We start from the raw sequence: 15,397 nt of genomic DNA, 5'->3' as shown, positions 1-15,397 counted from the left end.
TTCCTTTATTGTTATATAAACAATGTGCAAATTCTGGTTCATTTTGCTGATGCTTCTGTTACTCTGAGACTAATAATTTTCAAACTTGGGCATAAACTAAGGCAAATATTCTTCCCTTCTCTGCATGGAAGAGATCTTTCAGTGGGAATTTTCAGTGTGTTCAAAGGATTTTATATATTTTGAATCTTCTACACAGTTTGTGCTGAAGCTTTGCAATTTAATAGGAAATTTCTGAAATAATCCACTGCTGAAAATATATATGCCACTTGACTTTAGAATTATAGCTTTACAAACCTGGATTAGTTCTAATGCAACATGTGCTCCTACTATCAGTTCAAACCCTAAGTGCTGGGTATTATTTTTATACTGAGGTTTGTTAGCAGTTAGCTAAAATCTTATATGTCATACAAAAAATCTTATCTTAGGCAGTTATTTTCCCTTCAGGTTTAATCCTACAATGGGACAGGTTTTAGATGGAAACGGCAGGAAAGATTTTGAGCTATGAAGATGCAGCTCTTGATAGCTATCTCTATAGGGAGTTTCACTTGACAGTTTCTGGAACAACTCCCAAAGGTTCACACTTCTTCCTCAGACCCACTTGTCTGACAAAACACTATGCAAAAGCTGCCTTGTCAATACTTAAAAAATTTTGCTCAGAAAGGGAACAGCTAGCTATACGCCATACTTGACACATACCACAAAAGCAAAGAAATAAGAGTCAAACCAGTTGTGTGTACCCTTGTATGCCACTTGCAGGTACATCACTTTGCTTGACAGAACTATGATACATCTTCGATGAAACAGACCCATTTTAGTTTGGCCTTCTCTCCCAGCCTTCCCTTATAAGAGATTCCCTTAATAAATCACTCATCTCAGCACAGCAAAAGACTGCTAAATATTTACAGTAAGTGACACACAGCATCTTGGTAAGAAGCTACCTGAAGAAAGTTTGGGAGAAAAGATTTAAGGCTGCTCTGCCTGTTCTGTGGTTTATGGCAACAGCAATGTCTGGTGAAGCCAAGACTAGGTACTTGTTTTCATTTTGTTGCTTTTGTGGCTTTACGTCAGCTTTAGCATGCATGCAACTACCACACCTGTTTCACAGTAAAGATTTTTTTTTTTTTTAATTTATTAATAAAGAGCAGCGATGAGGAAACAGCAAAAACATCAATATCTTTCTTCACCAGTGTTCCCTGGAAATAGACAGGAAATGAAAAGCAACAAGTAAGCAAATTCTGACTTTCATCACCTACATTCTTCTAAAGCATCTGAACCTTCAGGCACCGATTGTACTTAGATCAACACAGAGAAGTAGATGTATGAACAACTAAACATTCTGGGATTAAGGCTGGGTAGGTTAATTACAGCACAGCACTTGCTGCAGAACAGTTTGCACACTACATTGGTACATACCGATCATCATCATCTGCGTGAGCGTTAGTGCCAGAGGTACTTTGGAGTGTGGGTAATCCCTCCGTAACCCCCTCATCTATTGAGCCTAGACAAAGAAAAAAGGGCAATTTAATGCAAATAAGTGTTCAAAAGGGAGGGGGGGGGGGGGGCAGGTAAATACACATAAAGCTTGCTTTCCCAAATCTCTGAGAGACACTGCTTCCTAGGTGATAAGATACTAGAATTGTCTTGGGAAAATCATTTAGAAAACCCAGAAACAACGTGTTCCAGATCAACTTCTCCTGTGCACAGATTATCTAGTAAAAGGACAACTCAATAAAGGGCAAATATGTGGCACACCTAGAAAATGGAAAGAATCTATGTTAAATACAGCCAGAGCTTTCAAAACACATCCAGTACTAACACTGTAAAGCAGAAATGTTACGCTCACTAAAGGGGCTATTTCATCAATTTTCAAGACTTCTTGAGCAATAGAGTTCAATCCTGCTACACTACATTGCTTTTGTGTTCCAAATCTTCCATATATATATTTGTTGATAATGCCTTCATTTATTGATACGATTCTGAGAGAGGAAGAGCCCTCTGAGAAATTAGAAATGCAACACAAAAGAGACCAAACAACTGTTTGTAACAGAAATGTATACAAAAAACCATTCCAGAGCTTTGTTCAGTGCACGAACGTTCAAGCAAATGTAGCCCAAGTGGGTTTTGGAAACAAAATCTAAAGTAAATGCAGCACTAAAACAAAACTACGACTTAATTCACCTGATGTGACTGTTGCTCAGACGGGTCTCCCTCATCATTGCTTGGAGTTTGGCGTTCAATCCTTGTTTAGGCATATTAAGCAAGGTTATTTTGGCCTGATGTCACCTTAACAGGGAGGGAAGTTGGCAGTACAGTACTAAAACAATTCTAAGAACTGGTACCCGCCCCCCGCCAACGATACCCCTTGATAAAAAAAGTCCTCTTGTTTGGTTACGTGTGACCATTTAGATAAACCATGTTTTGCTCCCTCTAAGCTGAGTGCAGAGAGCAGACTGGATCACCTCACATTCCTCCTTTTCCTCTGATGATGTCTATGGGTGCAATGCGAGATGATAAAAATGAATGACTGAACTCAGCCAAATTTCCAAAGGATCAGAATTGCTGTCATTCCTCTCCAAAACAGGGGCTCCCAAACCATGACGTATGTATGATTAGTAGCATGAAAGTCACTTGTAAGTGGTAATTCCGTCTTGCCTCCTTTTCCCTCTGTTGAGACTGAATACTAAGCACCGCTTGAACTTTTCTGAACAGCCTTTGGGTCTCTACCACTGAATCCATGTAAGACGAGAACAGATGGGCGAAGGAGATTTCTCTCTCTACACCTACATCTTGAGAACGAGCAAAGCTTAGGACAGTGCTAGGAGCTGCTCTTGCTGCTATAGTAAAAATAATTCTGCTTTCTAAGAGAGTGGTACATGAGCAATCTGAATCTGGGAACCCTTCCCTAAAGCTCACTAGGAAAATCAAGTATCATTAGGTCTACAATGACAAGTGTCAGACAAAATGGAAAACCAAAGAGGGGGAACAAAGACATGGAAAGTGAAACAGAAAACATGCATATTTTGGCAAAACAATGAGGGTACTGTCTCCAAAAAAGGCTCTCCCTATAAAGGACAGTGTGTTCTACAAAACCTTACTGAAGTGAAAGATTATTGCCTTAACGTGACCTCATGTTACGGGGTCAGTGATGGGAGAAAACTTGCATCTCTAGCAGTTTCAAAATAACACTAGCAGAATCAAAATTTTTAATTTTGTTACGAGCTGACAAACCGTGTTTGGGCAATTCAGCAACTATGCAATCTATAAAGGTACAAAAGTTAATCTCGCTTTGATTTATCCTTCTTTCTCATGAAATACTTAACTGAAAGTCTACTGAAAAATAAGCCCAATTGCTCTTAGGTTTAATTTTATGACTTCACCTCTCAAATGGAAACAGTGTTAATGAGTTATGAACATATCTTCTCAGACATAGCTATTGTTGTAACCATAATGACTTATTTATCAAGGCCCCGCTTCACGTCTCCTTCCATATTATAAAGTGCTTCCAAATATAATAAATTGCAAATGAACAATTCTTGAAATTGCCCAAAGAGTAAGTAGCTTTTTGCAATATCAGAAAGGAGGCAGGAATGCTTTTATAAATGCGCTATAAAACACTGAGATAAATATATGCAATTATACGAGGAAAATATGTTCAGAGAAGAGAAAGCTGTACTTTAACATCTCTTGCTGCCTCCATTTACTGTTCTTATATTACTGCATAAGGAAATACATCTTTGGGAGGTAAAAAGTGCTTTCTAGCTACAAGGCATGCCTTATATTAGGTACATGTGAACTGTGCTAAAAAGCAAGAGCACTGTTTCTCTTTATAGCAAAATGTGAACAAAAACTCTTCTGAGGATAGTTAACAATGTTATGCCAAGACCACTAAATATTAATTCAAACATATTCAAAGACAAAGAACAGATTTGTACTTTGAAGACTTTGGCCTAGCACATTTTTCTTCTCTCTGTAGCTGTTCTAAGGAAGAACATGCTGTACTAACATCCTCAGTAACAGACATTTAAGTTTAAATATTATAATCACTAAAGCCTAAGATCCTCTGCCCCATGCTGTACAAATGGTCAGGTACATGACCTCAGTGGTACAAAACCTAGAATAGGAAATAGAAAATGGAAAATGTTCCCAAAACGTCATGTGGCTTCAAAACAGATACCTTCTGAAGACAGATGTGCAAAGTTGCTTGTCAACAGAAATCATTTCAGGAAACTGGCAAAAGCAAGAACAGAATTCAGTAAGGTGCCTGGCTATTGAAGTATGTTTCAAAGTATTTTTTGTTTAAGACTCTTAGAAAAGGAGATTTTATAGCATTCAGCGGCACCTCTCACTCTACAATTTAGTCCCAGTCTCACATTCTCATGTCCCAATTCACTGAAGCCACTTTTGAGTATGCAATTTTTCTGATATTTCTAACTCCAAGGGATGTCCTCCAGAAACTTCCGTCAATCGTATGCTACCCATCTGTAATCTAGAGTTTACACCCAGTTTGTTCTTTTAAGCTGCTTGGTTATGATATTTATAGTTGGTAAAACTCCCTCCTTTCATTTTATATGCTATTTTTAACTTTCCCTAATCACTATTTCTACTTGTTCTATTTTGTCTGTGATGGTACAATTATGTTGATGAAATAATTTGCATCTCTTACCACATGGCCCTGGCGAGGCCCTTCTGAAGTTCCTACTATAATGAGTTAAAAACTGAGTCAAACTAAACCTGTTCTTGAACAAGGACCACTTTTCCTGGAGACTACCCAGCAAACAAATTGTTTCTTTTAGTTTATGCACTATTTTGGCAAGCTACATTTAAAGATTTATATTTAAACTGATATTAAGTCTGCTTCTCAGAAAAAGTAAACAGCCTTGTCTCCAGTAAATAAAACATTTTCTTTTGGAAAAAGCATTACCGATCTAAAATATCAACACATGAGCTATACAAACTGGCGAACAAAACCAACAACATAAAGTCTTGAAGGATGGGATAAATGGAAAATATATTCATTTCTTTTTAGTGAGTACTACCTGAGTAGTTTAACAACACGGATTATATATTGCAATCCTGGAATGGTCAGACTGATCTAACACTCACTTTCTTCAGAGAAGGCACAGTATTATGCACACCAAACAAAACAAATAATACAGGCTACTAGACTACATTTATTTACTTTGTTGTAGTTTATTTATTTAATTAACTGAGGCAGCCTTTCATGTATACATTATTTGAATGAAGCAGACCAGTACATTTGCCATTCTTACGGTCTTCAAACAAAACAGGCTTTATTAAAAATCTTTCAGTAAACAAACTCTACCGAGCACAGGTCAAGCCACTTAACTGAAAGCAAAGTAGCTGACTTAGGCAAAATTTTGGTAATTAAACTAGAAATATTGCAATCTATCTTCTGACTTACTAAAAGCCATTCAATACATTCTGCACAAAGAGGAAAAAAGGGATTGTTACAGTAACCTTTAAGTATTAGCTATTAATAAACAACAGCCTGCTACAAGAACCCAAAACTGGCTTCAAATTGTCTTTCACGGAAAAGGTTTCTCTCAGCAATTGGCAGTATTTGAAGAAGCAACTTGAGAACCAAATCCCACAGAAATGGAAAGATTCTCAATATTATGACTGTGTGGTTTTGTTTTCGTCTGGGGCATTAAGATGACAGTGTTCCACCACTTATTTTGCAAATCTTCTTACAAAGGCTCTCTGTCATGATAATACAAGATTTTATGTCTGATGCAAAGTACCATTCTATCCCTCTGTGGCTATGGCCACAAGCCTTTCAGATTTGGTGTTACAGCTCAGCTGAGATCATGCTTTTTGGCACTAATGAAAACAGAATTATTTTCCCCAATCAAGCAGCCAGAGGTAAAAAGGGGTTATCAATCTCTTCTGAATAAGGAGGTCTACCAACAGGCTTACCTTTCTTAGCTGCCTTCTGCAAAGTTATTTAAAGACCTCCAAGTCCCGTCCCCGCATTGGGGTTTATATGTAACATTTCATAAAACAGGAGAAAACCCAGGCAGTTTCACAAAAGTAAAGCATGAAAAAGCACGAAGCGGATTTCCTCCAATAAAATCACAAGTGCACACATGCCTATTTGTACATATATCTCACCCCAGAAATGCTCATACCTATAGAGGAAGACTGTGGGCTGATCAGGAGATCTTCCTGCACTTGCTCGCTTCCTGGGACTGTCTGTTGATCGCTCAGAGAGCTCTGGGATGCACTAACAGGCTGCGATACTTCCTCGTGAACCTCCTCATCGCTTAACCTTTCCACTTTGACACGCACGTCTTCTTCAATCACGAGGGGAGAACTGGCTTTTGTGCTCTCACAAGTCACGTAATCTGCAATTCTTCTGTTGGACTCGGAGGGCCCAGGCATTTCCAAAGTCCTAGAGTTCTCCGCCTGCTTCACCTTCTCAGACTGAAGTCTTCGATCAATTCCAAAAGGAAAAGTCCAGGGAAAAGCTAAGGACGAGTCCACGGGCTGATTTCTGGACTCCGGGTAAGAAGTTGAAGGATTCAGCACTTGGGGGGAACTTGTTTGTGTGTTACACTTAAGGGGGCTCTCGGGAGACATAACTATGTAGCTTTTGCGCTTTCTTCGCGACTCCCGGCAAACAGGAATGGTTCTTTCCACTACGCTGCACTCAGAAGAAACTGGAGAAAGGCTGCCGTCTCGAGAAGTAAAATTGCAGTTTGCGCTGTTCTCCTGTCCTGCATCCAGCACCTTCTCTTGCTGGCTGTTGGGCGTATTCCATAAAATGCTGGACTTCATGAATTCTGAACACGTGCTAGCAACACTGAACATCTGCATGTAGCTGGCTGCAGCCAACACATCAATAATGTTTTCAGTATTAATAGATAGTGTTGCTGTGTAAGCATATTCCAGAAGAGGTATAAAACCAGTCACTGTCACATGGTGCAGGTCTAACACACTCTTGCTCTCGTCTTCTGCTTGGCCGACAAGTTTGGAACGAAAGAAGTCGCTACAGGCTGCCAAAACCACCTTGTGCGCCCTGAAGATTTTGTCCTGGACGCGGATGGTGATATCACAAAAATGTCCATCGTTGCGGAGCATGTTCAGCTTTCCCAGCATCTCCTGACTGTGAGCAGGGGAATTATGAGTGAATGTTTTAACACCCATTTTTTCACCTTTCTGCTAGCGTTCTTTCCACATACGAGAGATCACAGGTGTCCTAAAACAAAGAGGAAAACTGTCATTTTCATCTCTGAAAGCAACAGCGAAGTGGCTTCATCATTATAAGACTCTGTATGAAGAAAATTCAGCTGAATTCTCTAGGGTCAGGTTTTTCTAGAATCCAGACTGTGCAATGGACTAACTCTACAGAAATGCAATTACCTACTTGTAATTCTCAAAAACACAGATAAAATTATTTGCAATCTGTCACTAATATAATCTTCCACATTTCTGCTACTGCCCACTCAAAACAAATTCCTAACACCGATTAGAGAAATACAAATGCTTGTAATACTAAAAAGAAAGCATTTTTGAAATGATCATCTGTGTAAGAAACATATTTTTATTTTCTGGGCCCAGGAAACTATTGCTTACGGTTCTTAAGACTGACAGACTTTGTCAAATATTTCTTTTAAGTGGAGATGACATTAGCTTGGGTCCACTTACAAGTGTGCAGGAGCAAGCAAATCTCCCAGAGAAGGTATTTAATACCAGAAAAGCTTTAGAGAAACTACAGCATGAATTTTCAGAGGACAGAGTTCAAGCTAGTAAACGTAAAATAACAGTTGCCAATAGCTCTGCTTTCCTGCTGTAGCGCAGGTACTCATTGCCTAAAGCTGCTTTTAATAAATAGTTTTGGACTAGGATGAGAAGTTATTGAAAATTCCTTCAAAAACACAATGGATTATAAACCCCAAAGGAAAGTTTAGATTTACATCAAATACACACAAATTGATTTTATATATGCGATAAATAATACAAGGCGGGCAACTTCTTTCTTCTGAAAAACACAAAACTGCCTTCTTGGGGACCAGTTCTCTTCTACGTGTGGAAGCAAATGCATGGTTTTTGTGCAAGGCCCTAAAAGAGTAGAAGGGACGGTATGCTCTGCACTGCCTGCAAGTTTTAAGGGTCCAGCAGTATCTGAAAGCTAGATGTCTCTGATCTGAGGAGGATGAAGCTGATCCATACGATTCACTCCCTCTGCAACACACAGGGGAAAGACACTGTGCCAAGCCAGATGCAATACGCCCAGTCAGCCTCTGCCCCCACAGTGGAACTTCCGTAACCACCAAGGCTGTCTCTACTTGCAGGGAGCCGAGCATCTCCGAACAAGAAAAATCAGTTCCTGGGTTTTCTCCAATTATTTCTGAATTATTTCACTGTAAAGGAAACATAAGCCACCATGTTTCACCTTCTTAAGGCTCCCCCCAAGCTTCCATGAAAAGTCTTCTGTGTTCCATATGACTCACACAATTAACGTGATACAGAAATATCATCTCAGCAAAGTTGGTGGTTAAACATCAGCAACATAATTGGATCTGATTATTTCCTGGAGTCAGCCAGCTTCTTCACATCATCCTTCTCCTTTCCTTTACACGTACGCAAAAACATACCACGCTTGCAAATTGCTCATGTAGAGCTTCACAGATACAAAGAGCACTGCAAGTTTGGAACAACTTACCACAAATCTCACAAGTCTTAGCACATTATTTAAATGGCAGCTGTCAGAGCCTACCTTGGTCTACAGACATTTACACTTGGCTGCTTCTTGTTCCTACGATTTCACTTCTGATACTGCAAACCCCTTCAGATGGGAAAAATATCTATTTGAGAGAACAGATTAACTAACACTTAAAAATATATATAAAGTCTGAGTGAAACTATAAGGGCCATTTGGATTTAAAATGAAATTTCACACTACTGCACAGGAAGAAGTTAAGCACAAGCAAAACACTCCCTTCAGTGAAAGAAAACATATCGACCTCAGGAGGCATCTGAAGATCCAGACTGTTTGTTCTCCAGCATGAATCAAATGAAAAGCATATTTAATTGATCTCAGACCAAAACACTACAGTAAAATCTTGTAACAGCATATTCTAAAATGGCCTTGGGATACCCTTCCTTCTGAATTCCCAGTCACTGCAGCAGTTCCTTGGCATATCAGAAGTCCAGAAGTACTTCTGTTCAGTAACTGGCTACAAAAAGAATAATACATTCGCAAGGACTATCAACGGTATATCTGGTATTTGGAAATAGTACCAATACATAATTATAAAACAAGGAGAAAAATCTGGGCAAGCAATACTCCCAATTCTTATATGCCCAGAAGACTAACCCATTTTCCTTCTCTGTTCATCCGAATGCATAACGCTCATCTCCAGTCTCTAAGTGTGAGCGTTCTACTCTGCTCACCTCCTTCAAACCCTGCTCTGAACCGTTGTTGCCCTGCTTCCCCCTTCCTGCCCGCCTCTCCCCTCTTCTGGCTTCCTTTCCCCTTCTCCTTTCATCTGTTGCTTCCTTGACCTTGATCTGGTTACAGAATTTAAAATAAAAAAGCGGAAGTCAGTGATGTGCAATAAATGGATTTAAATTTATTACAGGAGCAGCGTGCCTGCCATGAATGTGGGATATTGGTCTGTGAAGTCACTTCTGTAAAATGACCTTCCCCCTCGTTGCACTGACACCACCATGCAAACAAGTGACTCCTACACAGGCTTCAGTGTGGACAAAGGACGTATGCACATGCATGCTATTTTCAGAAAAATCATAAGGGGTGGGCTGAGGAGGGGCAACAACATCAGTTCTTCACAGTTAATGAGGTAGTAAAAACGTCAAATATTTTTACAAGGTAATTTAAACAATATGAAAATATTTTCCGCATGAAAAGATGAGCATGCTAAAGCTCAGCCAGGTTATAAAATGGTTCAATTCTCTTTGTTAATCTTTCAGTGGCATAGGGCACTTTTATAGCCACACTAAGTCACGGTGACAGAAGAGGGTAAAGGGCTGCAACGTTACAACTTCACCTCAAGTCTAACATCTTTGGATCATCACCATTTCGAAATGACATTTTGTCATGTGTTATTACCGATTGATTATTAGATAGTCCACGACAGCAGTTGTTAGACCATAAGGTATAAGGCGCTACATTCAGGAGTGATTGAAGAACCATAAACTAGGACTAAATATACACGGTACCTTGGGAGTGTTTGGGGTGGGGAGATCAAGGTGCACACATTAACTAAACGATAAGTGGGCTGGAGCTGGAAAAGTTGTTGTTCATCTTTTGAGCCACAAACCATGAGCAATTCCCGAAGCAGGGACTGGGGTTGGTATCAAAGAAACGGTGGCTTGCTTTTCCTTCCCAGCTGCTAGCAGCACGGCTCCTCCTCCCCACAATCCCCATGCACATACTTATGCCCTGGCCCACAATACATTTGAGTATTTCAAAGTTCAAGAGAAACACGGTGAAATTTAAAGACACTTTCAAAAATTTAAAAAACATGCTTAGTGGGACACTGTATTTAACTTTGCCGCAGACACTTACGGTTCGAGAGAATGGTTTTTCCAGTGTGCATTCCTGCACTGGAAATGTGTGGGGATTCACCACCAAAGCATGGAACCCTGGAGAAGGTGAGAATTCAAACGCGAGCACTTCAGGACTTCCAGAGCAAGGAGAATTTTCTCCACTATTAGCCGAAAGCAGTCTGAAGGTAAGTGCTACCATACCAAAGACTTGGTACAATTCATTTGAAAACTAGGGGGTTTGGGGTTTTTTTGGTTTTTTTGTTTGTTTGTTTGTTTTTTAATCCTAGGGCACTAAAGTAGATCTGACCTTTAAGTAGTTCAAAATAACTTAGTTCATTCTTACTATTTCAAGGCTACTGAAAAACAAGTTTTAGCAACAGTTACCAATTCACATACACTGTTTTGGGACAATGATTAAACATATGTCAAGTTTCTGAGCTTAGAAACAGTAAAGGTGAAAGCATAGGCTACCTTGTGTAAATGGAAAAGAAACTGTAGCAGAATTGAAAAATATTGCCTTTGTGTTCCTGCCTACTTCCATGTACCCAAAAGTTAGCTCCTTATTCACCTGCTGCCTAATGTTATGGCTCACATCACTGGTTTTGAAACATGGTACCTATAATAATCTGGGTTTTTTTTGATTTGGAGAGTCAGTAAATCAAACTCAGAGCTGTTTGCCTTCAGTTTCTCACTTAGCTACATCATTTTACAACACAAGTGAGCAATTTTTTAGCACCACAAAACTACCGTATCACCTTTAACCTCTGTATCCTGACCCATGGCAACTTACAAAATATCATGAAAACACTAAATTTTCTGAATACTAATCCCAACAGACTTCAGATACACAAATGCCACGTTGGCTTTAGTGCCCCAAAAGCTTAGGAAATTCCCACCCTCGTGCTCACCAATCCCTCAGATACACTCATTCAACTGTGAGGCTGCGGTGGAAATCAGATCACAAGTTACCTTTTTTTGGAAATTTATTTTTAAGCCAGACCACTCCTTGGGCACTGGTTACAGCACCATCCCATAAACAGCAGCAGCAGCCCAGGCACAGACAAATATTCTGTGGGGATAAATGTGTGACCTGGACCACCTTACCTCTGTCAACTTCTCACTGTGCTACATAGGTACCAGCACCCCTTGGTCCCTCAAACTGTCTAACTGGTTAGTATAATTAAGTTTATAATTGAATTAGAACAACTGCTCTTAGCGTGTACTTAACTTCAAGTTTGCTATTTCTGTTTCAGACTTTAAACACTTGTGTATCTAAACACGCATCTGTTTCCCCCAACACCAGCTGGCCTAATAAAAGATAGTATCTCCCACTACAAATCTTGCCTTGCTCACATGACAAAACTGCTGGCTGGAGCTGCCAAACTGTTCTCGTTTCAAACAAATCAACAGCACCTTCTAAACTTTGTTTAAAACTGTATTTTAAGTCAGGTCGGTAAACCTAGTTTGAACTCAGCCCACCATTGCCAAGCCTGATGGTATTTATGAAAAAGAGAAGGCAAATACAAGGTTTCTTTGCTCAAAATTACGTCAATGTGCAGTATCCACTTCGGTGTACTGGAATCTGTGGAATGCAAACCTGTAACCTTTAGCTGCAGTGGGTGACTGGACCAGGGAAATGAACCATCCAGATAAGTATGCAATGTTTCAGAACTTCAATTTCCTCTAGGACAGCATACTTCAAACTGTAAGTGCACAAAGGAGCTACTGTTAAGTTAGCCACTTCATAAACACCATTATGTTAAAACCTGAAATAGATGCTGAGCTGCAGTCTATAAACGGAGGCTGAGGTGATACTATACCCTGCAAAAAACAGGAGAGCATTCAGGACCGGGGCTGACCTGGTCTCTGGCCTGTTGGTTCAGGAACCAGACCTCTATTCTCCAAACCACTCCCACTGAAATTGCTCCTGTGTCCCTTTCCTCCCAGCTTCACAGAAGAGGACAATTTTCAGGCATTTTCTGTTTTAAGGAGTTTGTTGGGGCTTTTTGTTCTTGGACAGGGCTCTTGAGCTGCACATTGGACAGTCCTCTGGGAAGACCTCTGTCTGCCCAGCAAAGAATCGCTGACGGCAAGGTAAGTAACTCCGGAGAACTCCACTTGGGAGCTTTAATGGTAGAGCAATTTCACCTAGCAAGCTGAACACTTGAAATACTACAATCCACCTATTTATTGCTAGCAGTAATATTCCCTTTCACAGTAGAAGGCATATAAAAGCATGTTGTGCTTTTCCTACGTACTCCAGAAGTACTACATTTGATGACATAGGCCATTTGTTTTGTAAAAATTGAGGTTTTGGCACACCACTTTTGACAAGTTCATGTGCCAGAGCTTTTGAGGCCACTGACTCCAGCTACCATTAGTGTTGCTCGCAAAAAGCATGTGTTAGCTTTTTCGTACTCACGGACAAGCTTGTACCTGCGTTCATCACTTTTTTTTTTCTTTTTTCTTTTTTTTTTTTTTTTTTTTTTGCAGGAGCACTTTCCAAGGATGCTACAGTGGCAAATTGCTTCACAAGCAGCCACCTCTTCCTCTGAAAAATTCCTGGCAAAGAGACTTTCCAAAAGAAGATCTTCCTAAATTTTAGGTACAGACCACCAGAAGCTACTGCAGAAGGGTGGCAGAATTAGAGTTAAGTTTCACAGAGGCAGACTAAAACACTATCAGAAAGCAGCTATGGTTTCAAATGTGTAAGTGCACACAAATAATTCTGATTGATCCAGGTCTGTGTAAAAAGCCTGCATAATTTTCACATGAAAGATGAACTCTATGCACCCAGGCCTCTGTTTAACACTTGCAGAAACTGCATTGTGGCAAGAAGCTCCCCCCCAATCTTAAATGAATTCGTAAGGATCTAGCTAAGTTCCTTGCCAGCGGTTTACAAAGTCAAAGCACCAAAACTACAACTCTTCACAAAAAAATTGTTGAAAAAATTTGCACAACCGAAAATCCAAAGCTGTGCCAGGGTCCACAGTAATTTTACTTGCTTGGTACCAACCCAGGTAAAACCTCTGTAGGACGGCAAACAGAGGCAAGTGTAAAAGCACACATTATTCCTTTACTGTAAGTTCTCCAATAGACCAGGAATAGTATTTATCTGCAAAGGACAAGGAGAAAAAGTATCCAACAGCTCCTCTTCCAAAATAATTACTCAGGCCCAGAGTATCCATGAAATACCTGTTTCATATTCCTAACACATCTCTTAAGTTTCCCCCAAATTAAACCCTGTAATAATAGAAAGCAAAAGCTTTAACTTTTTAACATGCCCTGAGAAGAAAGAAGATGTGTGAGGGCATGGCAAAGTCCTAGATCACAGTTAGAGCATTGACTCACATTATCATTGCTATTGAAAACATTAATCTTTAATGTGGATAGGAAAAGAACGACTCAGATCTCAGATGGTGGAAAAGTGGATTTGCATGACGCAAATCTGGTAGGTGCATTTTAATTCTCAGAGCTGGTGAAAGCATTGAGACAAGTAGTGGAGTGCCAAAACCAGCAATTTATTCTACAAAATGGTTTTATTGTAAATTGAGATGGTAGGTCAGCTGCAACAGAATAGTTCTGAAAGGATAAAATTAGAAAACATTTACATACACATTTTAAGGGAAAGTTCAGGGTGCAATTTTTGCAGTAACAACAGACTTCTTTCCCCTCACAGCAGAATACAGACTATCTTAAACCAGTCTGCATGACTGGAGCTTCAACTATGTGTTGAATTTAGAAGGAGCTGGTACCCCTCCTCTTTAAGATGCCATGGCTCCCAGCCACTTATCTCCCCTGCAATTTATCATTCAAAACCCAGGTACTGTTTTTGGCAACTGTGCCTTAATTGCTGCCTTTTTTTTTTTTTTTCTTTTTTTAAGAGAAGTTAATCTAATTAACTTCTTGAAGTGTATTCCCGTACAAGAGATAGCAGAAGATTCACCTATTCTGGCTTTCAGTTTTAACTGTTATTAGCATCAAGGTGTCAGCTTTGGTCAGAAACCAATGCTGCTGCTGAATGCACTGAACTCAAGCTCTCCACATGTTGGAACATGTGGTTTACTCAGTGGAGAGGAAACTGATATGCACCAGGTACAAGGCTAATGAGAATGCTCCCGTTTCTGTGCAAATTCCTAAAAACAGTTACAAAAATTCTCATCTCTCTCCACAGCTTCTGTCATGATGAGCCCAGGGCCTGCTCAGCAAAATCGTTTTGTCATCCTCATTCACCACCTTGAACTGGGTTCCAAAGTTTTGACTGAACAGAGCATATTCCTGGCCAGCACTCTTTCAAAACTCCAGTAGCCCGTCCCTCAACTGCTACTGCCCTCCTCGCACGCAGGGCGAGAAACACATCCACTTAGCGCGGCTGTCTTGACTCAGAGCTGATCTGAACAGAACTGAAGGGGCCTGTGAGAGAAGCCAAAGCATCTTGTTAGACACCCTGGTAACAATGTATTACCAAATCTCTGCTGCGAGGCGGGATGGGGAAAGGCACTGTTCTTGCAATCCACTTCTGCACATTCCTGTTACCTGATTGCGATTTTGTTCGCCAAAAGACGGGCAATACCTTAGCATGCTCTTCTATTTCCTCCTTCGTTTTGCAGAATTTTTTTTTTTTTTTTTTTTTTTTTACACCATGGATAGTAAACACATAAACAACACAATACCTGCTGTTAAAGCAAGACAGACCAAGAATAAATCAGAAATATTTGCTTAGTTCCAAACATCTCGGTTGTACTGGTTCTAAACTATAAAGCTTCAAGTAAAAAGCATGCAGATTTTCAGAGTGAGAAGACCAAAGTCTTCCTCATGCTACAAGACTGCTGCTGCATATAAAAGCAGGATGTTTGCTGGATAC

General features: G+C 40.0%; 1 protein-coding gene across 5 annotated transcripts in view; it reads right to left on the bottom strand.

The window, feature by feature from the left end:
- ZBTB44 (zinc finger and BTB domain containing 44) overlaps nucleotides 1-15,397 on the bottom strand; it is a 42,018-nt gene that overhangs the window by 15,505 nt on the left and 11,116 nt on the right. For all 5 annotated transcript variants that reach the window (XM_030022145.1, XM_030022144.1, XM_030022146.1 and 2 more), the window contains 2 exons: nucleotides 6,150-7,219; nucleotides 1,414-1,498 (listed from right to left, as the gene is read on the bottom strand). In XM_030022145.1, coding sequence (XP_029878005.1) covers nucleotides 1,414-1,498; nucleotides 6,150-7,167 — 1,103 coding nt within the window. In that variant the 5' untranslated portion in view covers nucleotides 7,168-7,219. The remainder of the gene's footprint in view (nucleotides 1-1,413; nucleotides 1,499-6,149; nucleotides 7,220-15,397) is intronic.

The sequence above is a fragment of the Aquila chrysaetos genome, chromosome 8 (genome assembly GCF_900496995.4).
Source record: "Aquila chrysaetos chrysaetos chromosome 8, bAquChr1.4, whole genome shotgun sequence".
NCBI lineage: Eukaryota > Metazoa > Chordata > Aves > Accipitriformes > Accipitridae > Aquila > Aquila chrysaetos.
Note: the sequence above shows the minus strand (reverse complement) of the source record. Positions and strands in the feature narration are given on the sequence as shown.